The 22,855-nt window shown below is 37.8% G+C and overlaps 1 protein-coding gene across 2 annotated transcripts in view; it reads left to right on the top strand.

Annotated features, from left to right (window-relative positions):
- Nucleotides 1-656: 656 nt before the first annotated feature.
- USP12 (ubiquitin specific peptidase 12) overlaps nt 657-22,855 on the top strand; it is a 34,510-nt gene continuing 12,311 nt past the window's right edge. The window contains exons 1-4 of one of the 2 annotated variants that reach the window (XM_050333970.1): nt 657-835; nt 11,567-11,647; nt 17,284-17,497; nt 20,974-21,200. In XM_050333970.1, coding sequence (XP_050189927.1) covers nt 788-835; nt 11,567-11,647; nt 17,284-17,497; nt 20,974-21,200 — 570 coding nt within the window. In that variant the 5' untranslated portion in view covers nt 657-787. Of the gene's footprint in view, nt 836-11,566; nt 11,648-17,283; nt 17,498-20,101; nt 20,147-20,973; nt 21,201-22,855 lie in introns of those variants that run through there. The other variant, XM_050333971.1, reaches the window with a different exon arrangement.

The raw sequence follows: 22,855 nt of genomic DNA, 5'->3' as shown, positions 1-22,855 counted from the left end.
TGTGAGTGACCAAACACTGGAACAGATTGCCCAGAGAGGCTGTGGAGTCTCTTTCACTAGTGATACTCAAACATCATCTGGATGCAATCCTGTGCAATGTGTTCTAGGACAACTCTGCTTGAGCAGGGAGGTTGGACCAGATATGGACCCCGCTGTGGTCCCTTCCAGCCTTATCCATTCTGGGATTCTGTGGTCAGGCATTGGAATACCACCAGGGAGGTGGTGGAGTCACACCTGGGGGCTGTTTAAGAGGCGTTTGAATCTGGCGCTGGGTGATAGTGTTTAGTGGTTTAGGTGTTAGTGCGAGTTACAGTGGCAGTGCCGGGACGACGCTTGTACTGGATGATCTTACAGGTCTCTTCTAGCCGTGACAGTTCTCTGAGCCTGTGACACCGTAACTCCCCGGCCATCAAGTAACACCCATCACCTCTCCGCCCGCGAAGCCGCCGATGGAGCATGCCCGGGACGGTCGGGGCGGGGCGGGGGGCGGTCCGGAGGCGGTGGCGGAGGGGCGGGCGGGGAGCCGGGCGCTGACCCGGCGGGAGGCGGGGCCGGGCGGGGCGGGATCCCGGGAGCCGGCGGGTGGCGGGCGCAGAGAGCGGGGCTGCGCGGCGCGGTGGGAGCTGCGCGCCGTGGGCGCCGCGCCGGCAGGCGGGGGCTACCCCGCCGCCTGCCTACCTTCCTTCTTTCCTTTGCATTCCCTTCCCTGCCCCTCCTGATCCCGCCCGGCCCGGCCCGGCTCCGCTCGGCTCGGCACTGTGATTGGGCGGAAGATGGCGCTGGGCGGATGGAAATCCTAATGACAGTCTCCAAAATCGCCTCCATCTGTACCATGGTGAGGGAGGGAGTGAGTGAGTGAGTGAGTGAGTGCGGGGCCGGGGCTGCGCTGCCCTGCCGGCTCCCCGGGGGCGGGGACGCGGGCGGTGGCGGCGGGGGCGTGCGGGGGCGTGCTGCGGGGGCGTGCTGCGGGGGCGCGGGGCGGTGTCCGCGGAGCGGGAGCGCTGCCGTGGGCGGCGATCGGGAGCGGAGCGGGGTTAATCGGCTTTGGAAGACTCAGCCTGGATGCGGGCGCTGGGGGCTGGGTTGGCGGGAGGAGGGGAGGAGGGAGGAGAGGAGGCGGGGTCCCGGCTTTGGACTGGGTAGGAGCGCGGGGTAACCCGGCACAGCCTTCCGCAAAGTGCGCCCAGAGCAGGGGACAGGAGCTCCAGGGCATCGCCTCCAGTGCGGGGCTGCGTTTTGTAGGTGTGTGGTGGTCACGGTCGGGTTTCTGGAAGCGCCCTCCTCTTCCCCGCACACTCCATAGCGTCCCCGGCTCTCCGAGCTCTGTGCTCCTGTGCTGGGGCACGAATCGCCCATGGGCGGGCGGGCGGGCGCTCCCCCGGTTACCCGGAGAAGGGCGAGCATCCCGTCCCGCCGGCTCGGCTCCGCGCGTTGGCGTGTAATCCGACTTGTTTGCATCGATGCAGGTCCTGCTAGGAGGCTTCTCCCAGTGATTACTTTTTCATTACTCCCTCTCATGATAAATTAGAGCCATAAAGCAGATGCACAGATGTGATAAGGCTCTCTTGGGTTATTTTAAAGAGGGTGGGGAGCTCAATAGATTTGCTGATGGAGGAATGATGAACTTAAGAAAGGAAATATCCCTTAGTAGAAGTTACTTCTTGTCATGGAAGAGATGTGTTGATGGCTCATAGCAGAAAGTCTTGCACTTGTGCTCTCTTCTAGCTATTCCATGACTATGTGAAAGATCTTGTTCCCAAATCTATTGCCACGGGGGAAGAGAAGAGATGGTTAGGGGGAAATAGCTGAATTGCCATTATAATGCCTCATAAAATCAAGCACTAGGAAACGCTTACATTTTATTCTACTGGGAACTGCTTTATGGTTTTCAGAATTCTCGCTGTGAAGAGGCCCTAGCATCTCAAACAGATGTTTCAGTGGTGGCCCATGAGAATTTTAAATGAATGTCTGTAAACCCATAGGATGGGATTGGTTGGGTGGTGGCTGGTCACTGGCGTAGTGTATTTTTGTGACATGATCTTTTAATTTGGACTTGAAAAGTATGACTTCTTGAATTAATCAGCTGTATACCAACATCTTTATATGACCAAATGTTTTAGGAAATGTACCATGTACTTCAGGAGTTTTCATTATCTGAAGTAGTCAAATTTTACATTAGGTTGTTGAGGAACCAGTGTGATTGATCCCTGAGCTAGAGTGAATCTCGTTTCATTGCAAACCTAGCTGCCATCTTTTCGCCCAGAGTTGACCACTAGCCCTTGCATCAATATAAATTCAGTGCTGACCTCTTGATTTAGGTTGAGTATGAGACCTCGCTGTTCTGCTTCTGGACTACATTAAAAACTGTAGGTCTGGACTGGCCAAGCAGATAGTTTAAGATTACGATTATTAGAAATGACATTATGTCTCTGGGATTTAGGTCAATCCTGAAACAAGTTTTTCAACTAAAAATCTTCTTATGACTAACTAAAGTGTCTATATCTATAGAGCTGAAAATTCTGATGGCAATTAGGTATTATCTATCCAATCATTATCATGTGCACTGAGATGGATAAACTCCAGGCATAAGATTGTCCCTGGGCTTTTCTGATCCATGAGCTTTAATGGTACTGTGGCATGGGACACCTAGCATAGGATACCTGCTGTAAAAGCTTTTCAACAGTTAATATAAGGTTGTGCTTAAAAATACATCAGTAGAGTGAAGGAGTACTTGGTGTTTACTATGGAGTAATTTAGAACAGTATGACTGTGTTCAGGCAGATCTTTTTAATTTTAACAAGAGTCAAATACTCATGTTTAAGCATACATTTTGCAAACTGTAAAGGAATCTAAGTACTGAGTAATACTAATTTTTTTTTTCTGGCAATGCTTCTTTGTGTCAACACACTCTTTGATAAAAGTGCCAGACGACTACCTGAAAGTTCTTACAAGTTATTCTTGCCTTTTACATGCCTCTTTCAAGAAACTCTCAGGCTGTTGCTTCTGTTCTTGGGATTGTTTAGTGAAAAACCAGTAAGAGGCAATTTTTGTCAAGAGACGGTTTGTGCCTACACAAATCTAGCATGCACATAGACTTACAATCTGTAACAGAGCAGTCCAGAACTGTATTGAAGAAGCTCTTCCATTGCAGTTCTGTGTTTCGTGACTTGTTTTTCTTTTTTTAATCTGAATTCAAGTTTTTCTTCTGCTGCCTCTGTTATATGTCGTGCATCTTACCCTTGTTGTTCAAGCTCTGAATGTTAGAAAGAAATATACTATGTGTTGCAGTACTGGCAGGTTGTGTGGGTACAGTGAAGGTCAATAACCAGTATTTTTAGTTTGTTACCTATGGTGCCTTTTGGGGATGATCTTCCAAAAGGACATTCTGTCTACAGGATTGGTTCCTTTGTATGCTTCATTAATTCATTGATCTATACTCTAGTGTTCATACCCGTGATGACAGAGCTCTTTCTGTAGGACTGTGTCCAAGTGTTGTATCCCTTTAAGCTTCCTTAAAATTCTTTACACCACCACTCCCATGGTCTTTTGTGCTGTAGTAATTACAAGACTGGAGATTGTGGAAAAGCGCTGGAAATACCTTTGTCCTTGAGTGGTTTAGCCACTGATTTTTTTGCAAAATGGATGAGGTTAAAGTTGTGTGGTCTTTTTATAAAAATTATTTTTAATGTCTTTACAGTAAAAGTAGAACTTGGTCTTTTACCCTTAACCGTGCATGAAACTGTAGTCCAAGTCGTACCTGACTGAATTATGTGGGGCTTTTATGCATGGCTGAGGAATGATAAAGTAAGCCGTGCTAACTGCAAAAAGATATGCCCCAGGTTATACTCACCATAAATACAGATTGTGTCTAGTACTTCTGACTTTTGCTTCTCTTGTCTAGGATCCAGGAAACACTTGTTAGCAGTTGAAAGGTATCAAGTCTTAGAGTAGCTGAAACAAGAAGACATGAATTACCTTTGTAGCTTAAAAGCTACAAAAAGATTCAAAGATGTCAGTCTCAGACATACCGAAGGAAGTTGTAATGGTAGTAGTACTTTTTTTTCAGTGTTTCTGCTAGAAGGTGGTTGATTATGTTAGCAAAACCTGAAAAAGCGTGATGATATTTAAAAGCAATGCTAATCTAGAAGCTGTAGCATTAGACATGAAAACCTTCTTTGTGTATTTGTCAATGTATTCCCTTCTCTATCTGCCAGTCCAGCATCTTGTATACAGGGTCACTGATTGTCTTCAGTGACTGATTCAGCCCCCCAGCACTGACATCAAATACATAACTTGTGCCTAGATGTTGATTGCAGGATGTAACTGTGTGTTATGCCTGACAAGTCTGTCCAGGTGTTACAGTCCAAATTTTTATTTTGTTTCTGAAAGGATTAAGACATAGGGAGTCATGCTGAATGGTTGGCTATTGTACTTTCCTTGTCTGTCTCCTCTAAGGGTACTGTCACCAGTAGTACCTTTTTGCCCATTTCAGTCACCCTTAAGGGTGAAGAGGTTTCAGAGGTACTAAAGTTCAGACAGACGTGTGGAAAAAGGCAGCTTAGGAGAAAGAGACCCTGGAAGAGCCCAGCTGAGGGAAGGTTGCAGTGTACTTACCTATGGTGTCATAGCAGAGAGGCTTTATTAAAACTCTAAATTGCACAAAAATTTTGTAGCTGACTGTGACATAGGTATGCATATATGGGCTTTATTACTGCTTAAGGAATCGTTAGTTTACAATAGGGTTTTCAATCCTGATTGTGAAATCTGCACTTAATGTAAATTGATGTTTGCCAGAGTCTGCAGCCATCCAGAAATGGCTGTGATGTACTCAATCCTGTTCCTTCTAATTTCACTGTCTCCTCTGAAGCACAAATTATAATACTTAAACATTAATTGATGATCAGGTTAACAGACGACACAGGAAAGTATACAGAGGACTCATGCTGGAAGAAATGAGGATTGAAAGTTACATGAAGGAAAGAAAAGTTGTGGGAAAACAAAGCTTCAAAATGAGGAGGTGACAGAAAAGAAAGCAGAAGAGGAGAGGACTAAGGTAACACAGAATAAATAGCAGTGTTGTGGTATTCCTTTATCCAGCTGTCTGACTTGCTCATGTAGCATGGGTGGCAAGAAGGAACATGTGCTGTGTCTCAGCCACTGCATTTCACTCTGGCATGATGACCTGAATCTGCCGTGAGCAGTGGACTGGAGTGTTCAGGCACGTGTTCTCTTGTGGTGGTTCTATTGCAAGCACATGAAGTTTTGGAGGAGTATTTGTTAGGCAGTTGGGGTAAGAGCTTAAACCACATTAGGGAGGTTCACTCATCTGTTGGGAGTTCTTATCAGGAGAATATTTCATGATAAACAGGACACTGAGATTCAAGCATGATTGAGACATTTGTCATCATCGTTTCTGTGGATGCAACGTGCTGAAATATGGTAATAAAGGATGAGTCTGTGTATTTGCTCTTTAAAATACCGGGTTTGTGACATGGGCTAGTGTACTAATTAATTTAGACAGCTTTGTTATAAATTTTCACCAAAATAGAAATTTGACTCTAATATAAAACAAATGTGAAATATGAGACACAAAGGAGAAAGTTCCTGAAGTTGTGTAGCTGTAAAGCAATCTTTATACCAGACAAAGGGAATTATTTAGTTATTACTTAGTTGGATAATTTTATTTATATAAATGTTCCTTTTTCTTTTTACCTGCATGTATGCTTACATGCATCTTGCAAGTCCTAAGCACAAAGAAACAATGAAATGCAAACTTGGACTCTAGTCTTGCCAGCAGAATTTTTAGCTGTGTCAGTGGGAACAACTGATCCGATTACAGGGCTTGAATATTTAGGTTGGTCAGTTATGCAGTCCTTTTTATTTACTTTTTGCATTTTCAAAACAATTAATTTGCATAAAAATTTCAAGGAATGATTCTGTAAAAATGTGGTAAAAGGATGTCTGTTCGTTAATGATGTTGTCTGCTTTTCTCTTTCAAATTTTTTGAGGGAAAGAGGTGTATGAAAGCCCTGTGTAAGGAGTAACTTTTGGTTTCCTAGCTTAGGAAGGTTGCCAAAGTTAAATGCTTTTGACAAATTATTTATTTCAGTAAGGTCTATCTAATCTTTCAGTTTAGGAGAAAAAAATCTGGGTCTTATTTGTAGCTTAGATCAGAACTGGAAAACGTTTTTATCATTTTTCATAAACTCAAATTCTTTTGATTATTCCATGAAAATGGGAGGTTATAAATATATTTGTTTTCTGAAACTGGAATTATGTGCGTTAAAAGAGCATCAGAAACATACCATAGCATGCAGTTTATCAACAACAGCAGTTGAGTAAGTGTGCTCTGCCCACCCACCCTGCATTTTGGGTAGTTAGGTAAGTTTAATTTTTCTGAAATATTAGCTTATCTTTGACTTCAGTATTCAGAACACAAAGAAGTATGACTACATCTAGTTGGTGTGAAGTCAAATAGGTTGTGCCTGCTCAGTAAGGCTCAAAAAATGGGTTTAGTAGATACACCAAATGTGAAGAGAAATTAATTTTGTGCAGTGGTATAATTTTTCTTACTCAGGCAGAGGTGTTTTCACTTTGTAGTCAATGAAAAACCTTTTGTCTTAGCTGCACATTATAATATATAGGGCTATATCTTAAACTAATTAATTAATAAAATAACACTATTTTTAAGTATTTTAAAAATATTAACTGAAACTATCCAAGTATTTCATAGTTAAATTATCAAGTTGTTTAGCACTAAGGCATGATCTTTTGCGAAGAAATGAACAACGAGGATTATTGAATCCCACTCATCATATTTCACTTCTGCTTCCTGGCTAGAAACACCATCAAATGAATTATGTTTCCATTTTACTTGCAATTGAAGCAACAGATAGAAACTGATTTAATATAGCTGTTCTCTTTCCTCTTAGTCCTGATTCATATAAATGCACAGAAGTGTATGAATTCACGTATTCTGATAAAACATAACTGGAAGAGTAGAGTTATGCATTTCTTCTTTAACAGAAGATTCTATCAGTCACAGTGCCTTTATTAGTCTGTGAAATTCTGTACACCTTCACTAGTGGCACAGGCAAGGAAGAATCTTCTCATCTGTAGTAAAAAAAAAAAAGTGAAAGCACTAGTAAGTGAGTGCTTCTGTACTGAGATTTATTTTTGCAAATTATAAATAATTATGTTAATTTGTTTTAAAGGTGAAATTTTGGTTTTACTTGGGAAATTTACTACTCAATCAAACTAGAGGATAAAGCTGTTAACTACTGAAAAGATGACCCGCCAACTTATCAACTGATATTTATTCTAGAAAGGGATAGATCAAATCCCCTTGTCCTACACCAATAAGATTAACATCAGTGTAAGCTTCCAAGCACATTAGACTGGTTATGAATCAAGCTTTTGTAAGAGAAATTCTGCCTGCTAGGTTGAATGATAATGGCAAGGTAGGACACTTTAAAACTGCAATTGTTTCCCTGGTTGTTAATGTTTTTAGACAGCATTTTTAACATAGGGCGGTATCCCAATTTACTATACTTTGGTTTGTGTCTCAGGAGTGGTTTCAGAGAACACAAATTAGATACTTTTGGAGGGAACTAAATCAAACAACATAGTTCAACTGCAACTGGTGCTCAGTCACAAAGCCAGCCTAGAATTAATCTGGCAAAACCCCTCTGAAACCCAAAGGGTGTATGTCAGATCCTAAGCACCAAATGATTTGCTTTACAGGTTGACTCCAGGTAGCGTATCCACAGGTTAGCTGTTAGTGTGTCTCAGGAGTGCTCATTTGACACGTAACAACACAGCAGTGTAACAGTGTGGCCTCTGAGGCAGTGAGAAAAGGCAATAATAAAAGTGGAAACAGCATTAATGATATTATTGTTTTAGCAAGTGGAAAAACTAAACAATCAAAAACCAGCATCATATGTCTGAGCTGTCTTTTTTTTTCATGTTGTCCAGGGAAATGTACAATATAAGTGTTTTTTTCAGTTTGTATCTGTGAAGCTTGAAAATCAGGAAAATCCAATTGTACTCGATACAAAGATAGTACACTTTCCTATCCCAGTGTGTTTTCTGGGCTTTGATTTTACTAAACTAAAATCAAATACTCATTTGGTTAGTGTTAAATGTGTTGATTTGTAAAAACCTCAAGCTCTTTTGAAAATAAAAACTGAGAAATTTAATTAAGAGACTTCCATGACAAACACAGATTCTTCCCTTCATTAAGAAATTTGCATTTAAGGGAATATTTGATAAAACCAATAATATGGCTTTTTTTTTAACTTGATGGGAGAGATAAGTAGTAAGTGTTCAACTGATTTGAACATGATTAAGTTAAGGTTACTCATGATTCATCTCATATCAGTTTGAAGTTAAACACATGATGAAGTGTACAGTAGTTTTTTACACCTAACTTTCATTAGGTTAGTGGAGATTCTTTTATAATCACTGATAGTTTAACATTGTTTCCAGGATAATTTTCAGTAAAAGATAAAAGTTAAGCAAATCTTGATTTCATATTGTGTCCTTGTAAACACACCTTAGTTGCTAAACTTTCTACCTTGTAAAGCCATATTGCATTAACTACGACAAATGAGTGTTCTCTGTGCCTGTGCTGGAAGGGGGGTAATGCAAGGCAGTGACTGGTGATGTATAGCTTTTATACTAATGTGATGCAAAAAGTGGTAAATTCCAGTACAACTCCAATATTAGCTTATTGGACTTATCTTGTGCCTCCCTTGCTTCCCATTTCTGGGTCATGACCTTTTGTGCTTCTGCTCAGGACAACGTGGGAAATTGGAGGTGGATGTACTAACCAAATTTGATGTTCCTTTCTATCCCGTGTATAATATCAAAGCCAGGTTGCAGTGTGGGGACTGAACATGTCCCCACTGAACATGTATTGTATTACTGAACATGTATTGCATGTGTTGTTCAGTGACTACCCTGAAAAAGAGAAGTTTATTTTGTGATCTTCCCACATCCCAGCCAAGTGGCAGATGAATAAATTCTATACTGTGCAGCATACAGCACAACCTGAAATTTCCTAAGTCCTGTTCCCAAGTCCAACAAGCCCATCTTGGCTGAGGGAAAGAGATACACTGCACTTCTGCCTTAAACCCCTTCTGTCCTCATGTCCAAAAGGTGATACAGTACCATAATAGTTGATGGTGTCTCAGTGCTCCCCCCACATCTGTATTTGCATAAGAGTCAGTAAGAGACTGGGACTGATAATGTGTGACTGTAATCATGATTGGGAAGCGTTTTGCAACAAGGCGTAGTTAGGTTTTAAAATAGCTTTTATGGGTCAGATGTGAACATGCATTTTACTGCGCTATTTCAGTGCTTTTGCTCTCTGCAACCAACATACTGGGCACAGTGTAAATGATTACTTTAGAGGGAGGAATAACATCCTTAATGACAGACAAAAAGAGAGCTGTGAAGTCAAGTCTCAGTAGCTTGAGGGTTTTTATATTGGTGTAAAACATCCATGCTGGTTTGTAATAACATTCATAAACAACTGCATTCAAATACAGGTAATGCCATGCTTTGAAATCATGTGAAAGTCTAAGCCTTGAATGAAGCATCTTTGAGTAATTGCCAAACCATAACAATTTTGGGATATCTTAGCATGTCTTTCTTATTGCCAAGTCAGGATCTTCATTGTACTAGAAAACTAAATACAGTATTCAGGTCTGTACAAAACAGAAACATCAAAATTTATATCATAATATTTTCCTTCCGAAGATAAAATAAAGCAGCTACTCCACCCTAGCTTCGAAAAGAGGAAGTGTCTTCTAAAAGCCTGCTCTGGAATTTATTTATTTTTAAAGAAGTAGAGAATTTAACAATAGGATAAAAGGCCTTCACAGTTCCTTTTTTTCCTAGTTTATTTGTAGATAATATCCCCCTTGCCAGAGCTCATGGGTGCATTTCAATAAGGCTGCAAAACTAAATATTCAGAGGTTATTGAGTGATTTAATGTTAAATGAGAGTAACCCTTTTCCTTACCACCAACATCTCTATTTGAGAACTGCTTCTGAAGTAATAAGCTCTGCAGCTTTATCCCCAGTATAGGAGAGGCTTTATCTTACTGAAAAATTGGAGGGGATGTGACTGATGAAAGCAGCTGGGGCTATGCTGTGAATGGAGCAGAGCTGTACTGTCTCAAGTGTGGAGTTATGCTATCTTTTGATCTATTCTAGTTTAAGTTGTTACCTCCTGATGGGCCTTTGACCATGTGTTTCCAGTTTCAGAACCACTGAGGTAGATTGGATAAAGTTCTGCAGTACTACGATCACGTCACGGCAGATACCACATCATAGTTTCATTTTAATTTTATATATTTTGATACAGTTCTGATTTTAATTATATTGCCCTTCTCCCTCTCTGTAGTTAATCTGTGAAATCCTATATGCTGCTTTTAATGCAATCTGTGATTTTGATTTAATTTTCTTACTGTAATGTCCTATGTAATGGCTATTTGCTATATCCTTGGTGTAAAGAAAGAACTTGTTGGGAAGGAGTCACACCTGTTTTTAAGATTGTTTGCTACATGTTATGTGCTACATTAGCTGCACTTAGGCCTGCTGGAATACTCATGGTCATGCATTAGTTTGATGGAGATATATATCAGTTTTGGTTTTTGGAACAAAAGGGATTTAGAGTTGGATACGTTTGCTTTTCTCTAAAAGCAGTCACTGTAAGAGCTCATAGAAAGCTAGGTTTTTTGTTCTCTGAATTTTCCAGACTAGAGGTTTTTCTGTCTCTAAATAAAAAACCCAAAGTTTTCCTTTGAAACCCAGTGTTTACTGCACAAGTTCAGTCAAAAACCATTGGTGAGAACCACAGTTACCTTCTCTGACTTCGTTTTGAAGATCGAACGTGACAGATCTGTTGGGCAAAGGCTGCATCATTTGTAACGCATACCATCACTATACTACAGTGCAGCTGTACTACATTGTCTTTTAATTTTACAACGTTCAAGGTGTTTAGCAAATCACTTTGAACGTTTTGTATTTTCACTGTAAGTGGAACAGACCAGTCTTTTGGTTTCTTATGAGCAGTCTGCATCTCTTAACTTTTTCTGAAATGTGCTATACAGTATGAAAATTACACTTATTAAGAGTGTAAGGTCACCATTTGACCTTGTATCACCTGCTTTGCAATACTGTATTAATGCACTTGTTATTGAAGAAGCTCAACTCTGAAAATAATAAATATGGAACATCAAAGCAATGTGATTGCATGAAAATACATGGAAATTATATAACTTTGAGATGTTTTTGAAAACAACATATTTGGAAATACCTATAACTTATTTTCAGATGTTTTTGAACTAAACGTGTTTGGAAACATCTCTAAGGTAATATTTTTAGTTGAGACCAGGTATTTTGCAGGGTTTGAGTTTTTTTTGGTTGTTTAGTTGGTTTGGGGCATTTATCCTTGCCAGAAAACTTCTGGTTTGTGGTTTTTTTTGTCCTCAACTAGTTAAATGTAGTGTGTATGTAGTTACAATACTAATATTTTACTGCTTTTGATTTTTTTCTAGGGCGCCAATGCCTCAGCTTTGGAGAAAGAGATTGGTCCGGAACAATTTCCAGTCAATGAGCACTATTTTGGTTTGGTTAATGTAAGTTTCAGACCATAACTTCGTTGCTTCAAAATGCCAGGACTGGGTTTGTTAAATTGCAGGATTGCTCCTGAGTGAATAAGTAAAACACTGAAAGATACAGTCATTGAAAATACATACTATTGAAATATGTTTCCAATTCGGTGTATTTGTTGAAATATGCGGCTGAAGTAATTGTTGAAATGAACTCTATATTGAATATTTTATTCCATTTTACAAATTGTAGGGTATTAAAACGGCCAAGTCTATTGTAGGCTGTTAAAATGTATAAGTCTTAAAAAAAGCTATTTAAAATATGTAGCTTGTAGTTCATAATATGCCAATCTAAGTGAAATAAATACATTACAGGAAAAAAAAATTGTGAAAGACTATTGATAATCTGAAGTGTTTATATCTGCTATTTGTATTAAGGTTAAAAAGAAAATACTGAGCCTGAAAAAGCAATGTTAGAAGAAATGTAATAAATTCTTCTATTCAACAGTTAGTTTAAGGAATAATTTAAATTTTAATTTCTAGTATTACTAATGAAAAGTATGTTTTTTAGAAATGGCATTATACTGACAAGAAATATTAAATTATTTATTGGGGCTTTGGAAAGTACATATTTGAACAAAATTGATTTAACAGGAGACATTGCCTTGCTTTTCTTAATGAAAATAATTATTTAGATGTTGTCCTGCTACTGTAACATATGTCTCTACCTCCAGACTCGTAGCAATGACATTGTTCAAGAGCCTGCAGTCCGAGTATACGCTGTGGAGTCAGTAAACACTTCCTGATAAGCTGACTTAGATGCCTCTCAGACATCATGATTTGAATTAGAGATTTCTTTTCTCTCTCATGACAGTTGAAATGCCCTCAGAATGACACATTGTTTCTCTCCAAAGGAAATACATCAGTTTAACTGTTAATACTTGATAGTTCTGCAGGAGAGCTTAGGCTTTCCATTTTTCCACTAACCAATTTCTCAAATCTGTTACACTGTTGACAGATAAACTGTTTTCCTAATTTCTTGTCCAAGTCCAGAAAGGATTTGACTTAAAACAGTAAAATTGTGTTGTATACCAAATCTTGAAGTTTTACATAGTTTGTACCTTAAGAAAAGTTTCAATAGAGGATAATCATTCTCATATATAATGAATATCAACAAATTCTGGCTTTCTGTACCCAAGAGGGAGTAGGAAATTGGAAAGGATATCTGCCTTTAAGTCATTGCCCTCAACCACACACGTAAGAGACAGGCAGCTAAGATAACTGAGAGTGCTTTTAACTTCCCGTGTACTACAGGAATGTTGCTTATTTAACTTCAAACAATAAAGTTTTATGGACCTAAATTCTTTGAATTGTAACAAATAGTGAAATGGGATCCCATTACATTTATGGTACACCGATGGTGTTTTTCAGGTACCGCATTGGCTAAATAAATTCAGTCATATTGTTGCTTGAATGGTTTTTCTATGGGTTGTGTTTACTAGCACAGTATGTATACACAATATACACAATATAAAGTGTAATAAGCTTGCAGAATGTAAATCTGTCAGGAAAAGGAAAAATAACAAACTATGGCCAATGGCCATTTAGAGAGAATGACAGAACGAAAATGAATACTAGATAATTACATAATAAATTGAGTACTGTTACCTTGAGAAGTGGTAGAAATCGCAGCTTTTGCCTTCATTGATTTCTCTAATTGTTTTGTAGGAAGAGCTGCAAGAAGTGAACCTCTTAGAGGTTCATTAACATTTACTGCTAAATTTTTATAATTTGTTTATCGATTTTGTTTCTCCTAACTTTGTCCAGAGTAATGGAAAAAAGGGAGATAATGTGAAAGTCAGTAGCTGCTCTAACTGTGGGATAGCTAGACATTTGAGATGTCTGGAAGAAAGAAAAGGATTTTAGGTAACGATGACAATTCTGAAATAGAGAGCTGCGAATTTATCCAGAGGTAGTGTAGAAGAAGAGGAAGTAGGAGCACTATCTTGTTTCTTTTCCAGCTTTGTGGCAGAATCTAGGGATTATTCTGAGGATGTGCCGAAAGAACAACTTAAGGAGGTAAAAGACGACTTAAGAAAGGGCAATTATGGGAAGCATATGGAAGACCAGATGGTTGATGGGAATGGAAAATTCAGTTTAGACTTGAAAGGACAATACCATCCACTAAATCAGCAGGAAATATTTAAGATACGTGGTAAGATGAAAGCGTTACTAGTGTTATGTCCTATGCATAAGGGACAATGAGGAACATCAAGTCTGCCTATCGTCGTTGTTTTCCTCTGCAGTGCAGTAATGTAAACTGTTCAAATCTATGTGCTTCACAAATTAAATCAATCATTTTATCCAGTGAGCATGAAGTAAGATTTTTAATCTCAAAGAGCTACTCTGGTAGCTCTTTAGCTGTTTAACAGACTTCTAGAGCAGAAAGGTTGGTTATTCAGTCTCTTGCAATGGATCTGTGTGTTTTGGAGAAATCCTGTTTACTGGAGTGACCCATTGCAACAGCTAGAAGTTGCCAGAGCTGCCAGTGCACCAGAGCTATGGGGAACCCTAGAGCTGCACAAAGACAGTGTTCCAACCAGATCTGAGTTCTTGTAAATCTCTTGTTTGTTTTTGTAGATTTGTGGGGTTCAACAACCAAGTTTCTTCCCAGTTGTATGTGCATCAGAAGAGTAAACTATAAGACTGTAAGCATTCGTGGATGTGCAGTGTTTTGTTGCAAATTTCCCCGTTGTCTCATTTTTATTATTTCCCCAAAGGTTTGGGTGTTGTAATGTTGATTTCAGAATTCAAAAGAAAAAAAAATTTGTGTGGAATACAGAGAGAATGCAGTATTTTTGTGAAAGGAAATAATCTGATTTCTCAGAATTCAGAACGGAAGAACAACGCAAACTGATGAAAAGAGGAAAAGGTCCTTTTACTTTTTTTAGACATGCACAATGTAAGATAGTCTTCACAGAAACAAGGAGGCAAGCAATAAACTGGTTGAAAACACTGGTTAAAGTAACCCTACTGTACATGGTCTCTCCTCACCCCCAAGTGAGATAGAGGAGTTTCTGTATCCCATACAGGCTGAAAATTTAAGATACAAAATTATGATTATGGTCTTCCTTACAGTTTTCTGCTGCTATTGTGAGGCAAACTTGAGGCATGAAGTTACCCAGCTCAGCACTTGCACTCACCAGTGTTGTGCCACTGAGACAGTGCTGGCTGGGGAGTGGGGAGAAGGAAAGTGTCCCTTGGCTGTGTTTGCAGCAGAGTCAAGTATTGAAGAATGGAATCAGAAAACAGTATAGGTGTTTAGCGAGTGGTGGGGAGACTGGATCAAGTTGTTGGGTGTTTTTCTATGGTGGAGTCAAAGATGTGAGCTAAAGTAATAATGGTGGTAAGACCAGCATTTGTTCATTTATCAAATTCCCTATTTGCTTAGTCTAGAAATGTCCTGACCTTTTCCCCCTTGTTGTTCAATACAGGTGTCATAATAATTTTTTTAATGATTGGAAGCATTTATTTTTAAAAGATTTGGAGGGTTGAAGCAATAAAGAATGATGCCTTAGAGATAAAACAAATGTGAACTAATTAGATTTTCTCAGGAATTTGTTTTCAAATGGTCTTCTGTTGCCTATTATCTTTCTGAATTTGGTTGAAGAAGACCTTTTATGAACTTAATTTGATTGTTTTATTTCATACTCACAGGCATATGGGTTAACATACATTCGTATTAAATTAATCTGAATTTTGTTCATGTTCTGAGTTCTTCATATTTTGGTCATCTCTCACTGCATGGTTACCATTCTAATTAATTTATCATCAAACTCTTCCTTTTAAAAATTGGAATCTTGTGAAATTTCTAATTTGCTTCCTTTTCATCTTTTGACACTTGCTGTAGAAATTTTAGCGCTTCTCCAATTTGATTAAATTTTAAGAACTTTCCTAACACTTTAATGTAGTTCTCTTTTTAAGGCTGTTTCTAATTATAAACTCATAGATAGTTAGCTTACAATATTAAATATTTTGACATAGGCTACTGTGTGATTTCATCTACTGCCTTTAAGGAAAAAAGCCCTGGTTTTCCTCTTAAGTTCATTGACTTAGTTGATTGCAGAGTTGGACCACAAGGAAGCTAATACAAGCATTCCCCTAGCTTAAATAAATAAAAATAATAAGTATTACTTTCCTCACCTTTTAATATGGATATCATATGACATCTTAATATATTTTTTAAAATACACTTCTTACTTATTCTTTGAGTGTGTCTTGGTTATTTAGAAAGTAGTTCTTCATATTTCATTAATTTAAAATAAAGGAAAGCAATTAACTTGTAAGTTTTGTGATTAAATTGCATGGTACTCTTGTTTGTCATTCTCTTGGTTGAGAGAGAGCAAAAAATAGTTACTTCCCTTTTATTCCTAAGATATAAAAGCTTTTAGTTCTTCTTCCCTATTGAAAGAACCTGCTCTTAAAATATCTCTAAATGCACTTTTTACTATAAAAGTCTTCCCATCACAATATAGTCTCAGGATTTGCTACTCCTATGTGCTACTATCTTTATATATAATGTAAATATGAACGTTATTTTCACATTTTACAGAATGTGTGTAGTAGGTATGTGCTTCAATTTGCAGGTTGCATGACAGCAGCTGAAAGGTTGGATTACTTGCTGAGGGCCTTATAAAGATTTTTTCCCACACTTTCAGTGTTAAATAGTAGGTTTCACTGGAGGAGGGCAGCATGAAATGAGAATGGCTTTATCCACCAGTGGCTCACGATGCCTTCATAGACATGATGGGGAGGTTTACAGTGTTGGGGTGAGCTGGAGATAATGTCAGTGAGCACAAGACTCAAATGCTTAAGAACTCCAAGGAGTCTGGGGAAGAGGGACACCTGGAGTGTCCTATCTGGAGTGTCCTGGTACAAAGGGGGCGTTCTGGGTGCTTTTCTTGCTGACTCCTCTTGCTCCCTTTCAATTCAGTGGCTTGCCTCCTTCAAAATGCACACATCCAAATCAGGCATTGTTTTCTTTGCAGCCTTGGTTTGAAACTACCAACTGTCATAGGTTTAATTCCTAAACAGGCCATGTCACATTGGTTTAAGAAAACTCCCGAATCCCAGTCCTGTCACCCTAAAATGAGAACTGAAAATGTAGGAACAGGTTAAAGCAGCTATTTCTGACTTTGATGACAGCTATTAAGATTGAAGAATCCAATTTCTGAAGTGTATGAGAAGCTCTCCATTTTCAGCTGAATTTCTTCGCGGTACAAGGTCATGCTGTGCCTGTTCTTTACTGTTGTGGCAGATGTGTCATAGACAGATATTTTTACCTGAGCATATTTTGGGAGTTGTGAAATTTGGGGGTATTTTTTGAACATTTTGACCCAAGTAGATGCAAAATATTACCAATAAATTAAATTTACAAGTGAGACGAACAGTATGGTTCAAGTTTACCTAGGTTTTTCTTGTATTTACATACAGTGTATTAGGCAATCCTTTGTGAAACAGTATTATGCTTTACTACCTTAGTCAGGAAGAAATGACTTGCAGAAAGTTTGCCCCTGCTTATGCACTCTGTTATACTTTGGATTTAATTTTACCTCTCTACAGTGATACAATGCAAACTAATAGATCTCTCTCTTATTTTATAGTTCGGGAATACCTGCTACTGCAATTCAGTTCTTCAGGCACTTTATTTTTGTCGACCATTTCGAGACAAAGTCTTAGCATACAAGAGTCAACCAAGAAAAAAAGAGAATCTCCTTACATGCTTAGCTGATCTTTTCCACAGTATAGCCACCCAGAAGAAAAAGGTTGGAGTAATACCTCCGAAGAAATTTATAACAAGATTGCGAAAAGAAAATGGTAACTTTTATCTTTTTCTTGTGTAATAATCGTAGCAATTGTGATTTAATTCTGAAGCTGACACAGTGAAATGCCTACATATTTGTTCCACAGAGAAACTGTTCTTGGTGCTGCAGTATAAACAAGAATAAAACCCTAGAATAAAAGTGTAACCCTGGAGCCATTTTGAGAGAGAAATCTTTTCTTTCTCTGTTCATGTAGAACTAAAGTGTATTGTCACTGGCTACTTATTAAACTGCTTGCTAGTTTTGCTTCTCTATGAATTTTAGATTTATAATCAAAATTCACTGTAAAACCCTTGTTCTTTGTTTAAAAAAATACTTTTGGAATGCAGGAATCAGTCTCCCAAACTGAGTGTGTGGAAAGGATGTTAAGACTTCCCTGCAAGAATCTTGCTTAAACCCCTCCGCATTTTAAAATTAATTTAGAATTTATGCAGTACATAGCTTGAACTGCTTTTTAAAGGATTAATGAATTTTAAAATCACTAAGTAATTTTTACAAATTTCTTTTGAAATGTAATTGATATCCTACATTTCAAGATATTTCTAGAGATTTTAACATTTCTTGTTTCCGGTCTGCAAGGCTAATTGGTCAAAATGTTTTAGAAAATAATTTTATGTTAAAATATAAATCAGACTTTATAATCTACTACTCAATTTCGATATGCTTTTTTAAAAATGCAACTTTTTTTTTCTAAAAAATAACCAGTAGATTTAAATAAACTGTATGAGGTACCATATTTAACACTGCTGCAGTAGACATGTTCATACTATTGTAATTTTTCTGAGACTATATATGCTGACAGAAAAAGTGTTAAACTGATATGATGACTACATGTGTAGGAAAAAGAAGAAATAAAATACTATAATGACATTCCTAATTTGAGGTGGCCCTTCCAGCAAATGCACACCATGAGTTGTAATAATATTGTTAAAAAAAAAAAAAAAGGCTCTCTCAGTCACTTACCTATCTTTGCAGAGTAGAAAACTGTCATTCCATTATTTAGCAGGTATATTTGAGTAAGTATGTGTGTATGTTGATGCATTTACAGAAACAGTTTATTATAACAAATGCAGGGAATCATTCAAATGGAAAGCAGAAGGTAAACCATGGGAGCCATCGAGTTCATGATAAGAAGTGTTCTTTGTAATGTGTAGTTATCTCATGCCACTCAAGTTCTGTACAGGACAAGGCAATTGGAAAATCTTTATTAGAGAAATCAGGTGTGAAAGTTCAACTGTTGTTGTCTTTTTGGGTCTCTTTTAATGATGATGCTCTCACCTTTTGTACAAATAAATAGCTAAATTCAGGCTGTAATTACGTGGACATCATATATGTTATTGAGTGCTTATTGTAAAGGTATATAATTTTGAGAAGAGTTAGTTAAATAGCCAGGTAGGTATGCAACACCAATCTAGAGTTTGTTTCGGTCAATATCCAGCTATACCAGGGTGATAACTGAGGACAATCTTAATGCATTCCAGACTACAAAGCTGATCTTCCATCTTTATTTTCAATGTCTGAATATAACATGCATATATTACACATCTCTAAGCTGGAGAGAGACTTTTTACAAGGGCATTTAGTGATAGGGCAAGGGGGAATGGCTTTCAACTGGAAGAGGGTAGGTTTAGATTAGATATTACGAAAAGATTCATCACTCTGAGAGTGGTGAGGCAGTGCAATAGGTTGCCTAGAGAAGTTGTGGACGCCCCATCCTTGGAAGTGTTCAAGGCCGGGTTGGATGGGACTTTGAGTAACCTGTTCCAAGGGAAGGTGTCCCTTGGGGGGAAGAAGTAGTTGATTTTTAAAGTCCTTTCTAACCCAAGCCATTCTATGGTTCTTTGTTAATGACCATAAAGTTTAACTGGCTGAGAAGCAGCTGCTGGCTTGAAGGTATATTGTTATATTTGCATAAATTTCTTCTAATCATTAAATGAACAATGTGTAGCTTTCATCCTGTTGTACTTCATGCTAATTTACTAACTGGGCACATAGCCCTGAGAGGCCTGTGATATAATGCTGTGAAGAACCTCTGAAATATTTTACCTCAAGAGACTTGTAGCTCTTGTTCTGCCTTGATTTAGTCAATTAAATAAAGACCCTACAGTTGGCTAGATTGAACTTAGTAAAACTAAGTGTATTGAAAATAGTGTAGTAGTTCATTAAATAAGCTACATGGTTCATACTCTTGGCTGACCTATTGCACTACTTAACCTCTCCAAATGGTCTAGATTAGCATCAAGTTTTCCCTATTTAAAAAATAACTTAGGAATTTTTTTTCTATTTAAAGTTTACTCCTGGCTGTCATCAAGTGCATGACAGTAAAACTTCTGTGGAGTGCCTGTATCCATTTCAAAACTTAACCTTCACTGAGTACCTTTTAAATTCATCTTTCTAGTCCTGAAGGCTTGTCTTTTAGTACATTCTTAGACTGCACGCATGTTGAAGTAATTGCACATTAACAGACTTGTATGATATTAGCCAATGATATAGAATGCTTTTTAAATTGGCAGGTAAATTTCCTTGTAACAATTCCTGGTCAGAGAGAAAATAAGTAATTATTACTCAGTCTGATACAATACCTTTATGGTTTTCTTAGTTCAGTTCCTCATGTGAGAACTTCTACCAGCAGAGGATTTCTCAGGTTGGTATCCCAGGGGACTGCAGTTAACCATGTGTTCAGTTTTAAGGTGATCAAGAGCGTTAATTTGTAAGAAAGATCAGATTTATGCTTTAATGTGTATCATTGCTATACATCGCAAGTATGTGGCAGTGAAACTATCCCTTTCCACTGTATTAATCTGAAAAATATTGTGCTTGGAAATGTTGAAAAACTGAGGGCATGAAGCAGAAAGCATAGTGAATTCATTATTATCTATCCAACAAGTTCACCGGTAGTAAAGGTCTTGTAAACATCAGGCTACTCCTATGTAGAGTGCCTTGTCCCTCTTATATGGGCAATGAAGCATCATATAGACAAAGAAATATTTCTTATTGTAAATTCTCAGATAATTTCTGGAAAATATCAACATCTAATGCTATTTGAGATGCCTGATGTTATCCAAGACATTGACCTAAGCTTGGCAGAGATAGCAAAGCCCCTGTAGGAGATCCAGTGGCATCTGGAGGCTGGATGGGATGAACTGTGACATTTCAGGTGGCACTGCATGTACACCTCTGTTTATGTAATTGAATTGTACCCTAGTTTTCTTGCAGAATGATTCAGTCTTGTGTTAATTCTCATCAGCTGAGTTATTTCTGCCTGATTTGCTGTCCCTTCTTTGCACCCCCTATATTTTTGACTTAGTTTGTCAAGTATGCATTTAGGATTGGTGTTGTATTGTCATGGATGATTCAAGATATGAAATAAAGGAATGGTTCTGAAATTTGACTCTAATCAAATCTTTTTTTTTTTTTTTGTAGTATGGGACTAACCGATTAATTAAAAAAATCTTTTGTTTTATCTTGTAGAGCTTTTTGACAACTACATGCAGCAAGATGCACATGAGTTCTTAAACTATCTGTTAAATACAATTGCGGATATCCTGCAAGAGGAAAGAAAGCAAGAGAAACAAAATGGTCGCCTGCCTAATGGCAACATCGACAATGAAAATAATAGCCCACCAGACCCAACCTGGGTTCATGAAATCTTTCAGGGAACACTGACAAATGAAACCAGATGTCTTACATGTGAAACTGTAAGTCTGTACATACTTCATAAAATTAATTCTGCCGTATTTCACTACTTCATGTTTCATTTATCCCAACAGACTAACAGATTAGATTAGTTTTTTTTCCTTAGTAATCTTACATTTGAATGAATATTTGCATTTTTTTCTTTGTTAGTGAAAACATTTCAGCAGTTGATGCGTGAATTGTAGGAAAAGACATTTGGGCAATATTAGGGAAATACCCAATTGGATTTTTGTCAGTGTGATCTTAACTTCAAAATTTAGATAAGAAAATTCTAAATTGATGCATTATTTAGAGCAATGAAGCCTCCTATTTGAAGGTGTGAAATTCTTTTCATATTTAATGTCTTAACGTCATGCTTAATGATCTCTTCCATAAATAAGTATTCTGAGTCAGTTTCCATCGATTTCTAATTTTTAAATTTAAAGTCATTGAAATCAAGGTACTATGGTTGGCTTTTGGCACTGAGACAGTAGATTGGGATTCTCAAAATAACACGATTTAATGTGCAAGAAAAGTAATCTTCTTCTAAATGTCTGTCCACAGGAATTCTTGTAATACTACACCCTAAGAAATAAACTCTTTCTTTGAGTATGCGATACTAAAATTTTCTTTGAGAAGTTCTACAGTAAGAGAAAGGACGTATTTCATAAAAACTTATAATTGAATTTTACCATTGGGGAAAAAGTAGAAGCAGCACAATTTGAAAATTACAGTAATTTTGTCATGGTCTGTGCTTTAGAGACTGTAAAAAGCTAAATGGCTGTGGTTTCTATATGACTTTTCATACCTATTTTCTTCAGCTTAATTAGTGATGCACATATTTTGTGGCATTGGAAAGGAGGAATTCATCAAATCTGTATATTTCACATGTAATCTTCTCCGTCTTCTAGAAATGCCCACTTCTTTTATTTCAAAGAAAATAACTTTATAATGTCATATGTAATGTAACTGCAGACTTTGAGTAATTTAGGTGCTGATTTTTAGCTACCATATTTTAGTTTCTGGTAGATTTTTCCCTCCTTAATACGTATTTCTTGACAACTATCAATTGCTTCTCTTTTAGTTCTTGAACTGTTTTTTTTTCTTCTTCTTGAAACCTGAGTTTAGTTTAGTCTTTTCACATGACTGACATCACTACCTTTCCTCACTGTGGCATAATGAATTACTGCTGTCAGAATTTTGATCTAAGCACAGTCCTTAATGCAATTTTAAAATGCTCTTTGCCAGTATATTTTATTTGTTATCAGGCCTGTCACAATTTTGAGAATTTACTTAACATTGCTCAGTTCTGTTTTTCTATTATGTGTTGCTGAACAAGATGCACCATATCAGTTTGCCACTGTGCCTCCTTGGACAGCTGAACTTGAAATTCAGTGTTTTAATATAGATTGGGTCTTAGTATATTAGGGCCTTTCCAAGCCCTAATAATCTGGAAGCTATTTTATCAGCTTCTGTCTAGTTAGTCTAATTAAAACACAGTGACCTGAAAATGAGCACTTTTGGACACACTTAATAAGTAATATTACTGTGACTGCTGTCTTACTGACAACTATAATGAATATCTATGGAGGTTTTAGTGTTTATGAAGAGCTGTTGGCAATTAGGTTCTTTCTGTGTTTAGAAGTATAACATAAAATGTCAGGGGTCCATGGATATA

Source organism: Myiozetetes cayanensis, unplaced genomic scaffold (genome assembly GCF_022539395.1).
Source record: "Myiozetetes cayanensis isolate MyiCay16 unplaced genomic scaffold, myiCay2020 scf5-8, whole genome shotgun sequence".
In the NCBI taxonomy this organism is placed as follows: Eukaryota; Metazoa; Chordata; class Aves; order Passeriformes; family Tyrannidae; genus Myiozetetes; species Myiozetetes cayanensis.
The sequence above is the reverse complement of the archived record's forward strand: the minus strand, read 5'-3'. Positions and strand labels throughout refer to the sequence as shown.